The sequence below is a fragment of the Juglans microcarpa x Juglans regia genome, chromosome 8D (genome assembly GCF_004785595.1).
Source record: "Juglans microcarpa x Juglans regia isolate MS1-56 chromosome 8D, Jm3101_v1.0, whole genome shotgun sequence".
NCBI lineage: Eukaryota > Viridiplantae > Streptophyta > Magnoliopsida > Fagales > Juglandaceae > Juglans > Juglans microcarpa x Juglans regia.
The window spans coordinates 6936545-6941482 of NC_054608.1; the positions used below are offsets into that span (position 1 = coordinate 6936545).

At 34.3% G+C, this 4938-nt stretch overlaps 1 protein-coding gene across 5 annotated transcripts; it reads left to right on the top strand.

Moving 5' to 3' along the window:
- The first annotated feature begins 356 nt into the window (after window positions 1–356).
- Window positions 357–2106, top strand: LOC121242806 (UPF0481 protein At3g47200-like). 5 transcript variants are annotated; one of them, XM_041140752.1, is made up of 2 exons: window positions 357–478; window positions 641–2106. In XM_041140752.1, exons 1-2 carry the CDS (start codon window positions 456–458, stop codon window positions 1914–1916), a joined length of 1299 nt encoding a protein of 432 aa, XP_040996686.1. In that variant the 5' UTR covers window positions 357–455; the 3' UTR covers window positions 1917–2106. The 5 variants fall into 5 exon arrangements, 4 of the variants coding, with proteins under 4 accessions (XP_040996686.1, XP_040996689.1, XP_040996687.1 ...); XR_005935981.1 differs by lacking the exon at window positions 641–2106 and adding an exon at window positions 591–623 and having other exon boundaries at window positions 363–521; XM_041140755.1 differs by having other exon boundaries at window positions 374–478; window positions 646–2106.
- The last annotated feature ends 2832 nt before the right edge of the window (window positions 2107–4938 follow it).

Genomic DNA, 4938 nt, shown 5'->3' on the forward strand with positions numbered 1-4938 from the left:
CCTTCAAATTTTGCCAAAACTTTCTAGATCTTATACTCTACAGTATACCTATTTTTTTCATATTATTTTTTTAACACTTTTAAATATTTTAAAATATATATATAATATTATTAAATAATATTTTCTTAATTATTACATAATAAAACTCAACAAACATTAAAAAAAAAATAGAAACGGGAAAATGAACTCCCCAGCAAGATCGCTATCGTTACCATGATTGAGACGGGCTGAAGAGCAACCCATTAAGAAATTAAAAGGAGATGGAGCCCACACGCTTCCAACGTCGCATCTCAAAACTCGGCATCACGTGATCTGCAGTGTATAGATATCTTATAATATTAATGTATATCTTTTTATGACTAGTTATGAGGCTATATATAATCGTTTAGTTAGCTGCCTATAATGGAACAAAGGTTGAGAGGTCTGATCAGATTCATGCAGATCATCTTATTCTTATGGTCAACGACCTGAATCTAAGGTGAGATATCCTTTATCTCTGGTGCTACTGAAAGGTTTTTAAGGTGAGATATATTGTGTGCTAGCTAGTGAATCTAATATCTATTATCATCTTTGATGTGTCCTAGTGTAAGTTTAGCTTCCTTGTTTGTGATACCCATGCAGACTTTCACTTCTGTTGAAGATTAGAAATGTCTGTGAGTGGAGATAGTGTTATAATCAACATAGAAGGCTTGGCCTATTCAATTGAAGAAACGATGTTCCATGATTCGCTTGTGCCACCAAAGAGTTGTATCTTCAAGATCCCCAATATACTCTACAGGCAAAATGAAAAAGCATTTATCCCTGACGCATTTTCTTTCGGCCCTCTTCACCATGGCCATCCAAACTTGAAAGCCGTTGAAAAAATTAAATTACAGTACTTGCAATGTCTTATTTCTCGATTACACACTTCAGAGACAGGTAAGATAAGGGTGATAGATTTGATCAAATCCATCGAGGAATTAGAGAGAGAGGCTCGTCAATATTATGCCGAATCAATTGAATACACTCCAGAAGAATTTGTCAAAATTTTGTTAATTGATGGTTGCTTTATTATTGAGCTTTTTCGCAAGGATGCTTACAAGGAGCTTAGAGAAAAAGAAGACCCTATTTTTACCATGTCTTGCATGCTTCAATTTCTATACCACGACTTGATATTACTAGAAAACCAAGTTCCATGGATTGTACTCGAGTGCTTGTTCAACATGACCAAACAACAAACCCATACCCATTCTTTACTTGAACTTGCCATTCATTTTTTTGGGACAACTTTCTCAGCCACACCACCTACCAAAATCTTGTCTCTCAAAGACATCAAGCATATTGTCGACCTACTTAGAAAATGGTTGGTTTCATCAACTACAGTGGAAGAAAACAACTCAAAATATTGGGAAGTCATGCCTTCTGCTACGAGCCTTGTGGAGGCCGGAATCAAATTCGTGAAGGGTACATCTAAAAGCATATTGGACATAAAATTCAATGATGGGGTCCTCAAAATTCCTCCATTACTAATCCAAGAGACAACAGAAACAGTTTTCCGAAATCTGATCGCTTTTGAGCAATGCTACACCGACTGTGAAGCATGGTTGACTTCCTATGCCATACTCATAGACAACCTCATCAACACTACCAAGGACTTGGACATACTTTGCGAGAGTGAGATTATTCATAGCTGGTCAAATCGAAAGGAAGCGGTTCAGTTCTTCAATAAGCTCTACCACAATACTTATGTCAAAACTTTCTATTACGGAAAGCTTTGCAACAATGTTAATGGATACTGCAACCGCAGGTGGCCTAGATGGCGTGCTGTGCTTGTGCGCAATTATTTCAACACTCCTTGGGCTTTACTTTCGACATTGGCCGCTGTCATCCTATTGATCCTCTCTTTCTTACAAACTTTGTATACCATGAAAAGTTAGCAATATTACAATCTAATTATCAGAACTTATTGTGTATTAATCGGTCCCTTCAGCTTGTCCTCTTTCGATGTCATTTGGGGATAGATAGAAATATTGTTTTCAGTTTTAGGGATTTCTTATAATTAATGATATGTGAAAAATGAATTGATTATGTCAAATGGGCAGATGATTTTCAATTGTTTCAGTGAAATCAGTTGTAAAGTACTTCGGAGTGAGGAAACATTAACATTAGGCTGCATTTGGACGTTGAACTGAGTTAAGTTGAGTTGAGTTGAAATGGAAGTTAAAAATTGAATAAAATATTATTTGAATATTATTTTTTAATATTATTATTATTTTAATATTTAAAAAAATTGAATTGTTTATTATATTTTGTGTTAGAATTTAAAAAAGTTGTAATGATTAGATAAGATGAGTTGAGATGGATTTGGGATTGAAACTGGCCTCAAGCACTTTTATAGTTTGGCTACATTTCACTTCACCATATTTAGGCAGATGCAGTCTACTTTCAAGTATTCGATTCGTTTTCCTCCCTTTGTTTCGACAAATCAAATAAAAAAACACATAAAAATGATTTTTTATTTATTTATTTATTTATCGATGCTAATTGTCATTTGAAATTAAGTAAAGTATGGCAGTTATGACCCTATTTTTCTTTAATATTTATTGCTTAAAAAATTCTAACATTTGGGTCAGAATCGGAGCATGTACAGTTTGCTTCGCAAAGTCTAACATTCAGCTTTCTGGCATGTACATTCTTAGAAATCTAGATTTTTGAGAAACCCGGCCCTGACAATGATTTATTTTTTCAATCTTAGTTATGTTTTTATAAATTTGAAATTTAAAAAATAATTTTTTAAAAATTCTGAAATCTGGAAGCCCAATTTGATTAGTAAGAGTCTAAAATTGTTAAATTGAAATTTCAAATAGGTTAAGAAAAAAAATCTAATAAAAAAGTTCAAATCTTACTCAGATCCAACAAATTGAAATTGGAGTTGAAGGTAGGGCACTCCAACTCTGACATTGTCGGTACTCAGCCCTGGACTAATACACTAAAAATATAAAATTACATTGTGATTTTTATTCCTATATGGTTAGTTAAAGGAAATAATTAAACCTTCGTTGCAATTACTAAGAAGTGTGGCGCTACGTACAGTCCACATAATAGGATACCTTTGCAGTCAAAACATAGGAATAGACTAAAAGGCCCTCATTTTTATCATGAAATTGACAAAAACAACCTTATTTCTCAATAAAGAAAAAGTCAGAAATCTGAACTTTCCCTCTTCCTCTCCGTGCCGTGCGTCTGGGCATCTGCAAACTGCCGTGCATCTGGCCTCTGGTCCTCCACTGCCATTTACAAAGCTTAGGTTGTTTTTCTTTATTTTCCAGCAAATGTTTGTCGTGTCCAAAACACGAGATGAGTGCATATTTTACTAAGCATCAATCTCCTCTACTGTAAGCCAATTAAAAAGGGGGCTTTTTATTTTTAAGTGTATTTAATGGCCAATCTCCTCTACTGTAAGCCAATGAATTATCTATCCTTTTTTTAATTGTAAATGATTCATTCACATCAACAATCACCCATTCTACTAATATGGACATGTTGATTCTGCTATATTTTACAAAGACTTTCTGTTCTTTCTTTTTTTTATAAGTATTTATGAGTACTCTTTTCTTGACATGCATTCATGCATGGTTATTCTGTCTACTTAGACTGGTATTTGACATCTTAACATATTGGTCATCTATTCCTGAAGATTTGTGTAGCTTTTTATTTCTTAATCCAGGCATCATTATACATATTCGCAGTGCTTTAGATTGAGAAAAGTTGTAAATAAATTGTTGAGAAAACGTACTTTTTAAATTTGGATTATTGTCTTAGAAAAAATATATAAATTGTTGAACAATTAATGAGAAGCGATGGTCTCTTTCCTTCTCCATTGGGCGGCCCTTCAGCAAGCACTCTCAAGACATGGGTAGGAAAGCTAGAAAAACACTATGGAACCCATTCACAGATTTTTACAAACAAGTAGAGTGCACACTGCCCTTTAAAACAACGAATGAAAATAGAAGAGTAATAACCCAACAAATTTAAAACAACACCATCGAACCCATTCACAGATTTGTAATAACCCAACAAATTGATCGACGAATTGTGGAGGTGTAAGATTACATCATCAATATTGTGTAAACTTTCTTTTGATTGTGTAAGGTTACAAAACAGTTCTGTAATCGCCCCCTCAGAATATCAAATTGATCGCCCCCAACAAATCTTACATCTTCTCACAATGACCAGGCATCAATTACAATAGAAGAGAAGAGAAAATAGAAGCTTACATCTACACCTTACAGCCTACGGGGAGAGAGAGTGAGAGAGAGAGAGAGACGCATGGGCAGACTGGGTCTTCTCTTGAGGAAGGGGAAGGCGACGTCAATGGGCCGAGGGAGCTGCGAGGGCGACGTTCCTTTGCTCTACTCTGGATTTCACCGAGGAAGGAAGGAATTTCACTTCCTTGGTTCTGCTACGTGAAACGCTCCGTTTCATCAATAAATGAAACGGGAGCATTTCATTTAGGCCTCCAAAACAGTCCATGCCCGTGGACTGCAATAAGAATTACTCTACTGTTAATGTCAAAAACTTCTTCATTCCAATCAATATAGGGTCTGACAATCTCGCCACTCATACGTTCGAAATATTTGTCAAATCATTCCCTTGTGATAATTAGATTGAAGACTTCGCATGAAATCCCGCACATCTGCCTGTGATTGGTTTTGATATTATAGATAACGATTGAAAAATTCACTATATATATCTACTTCAAAAGGATCAATAATATTATAATCGGTTTCGATTTGGAATTGTTATAAACCCAAAAATTTGAATAAAGTGAACTCTTAGGTGCGATATTGAATCGAGATAAGATGAGCTGAGATGAAAATTAAAAATTGAATAAAATATTATTATAATACTATTTATTATTATTATTATTTTAAAATTTAAAAAAATTAAATTATTTAT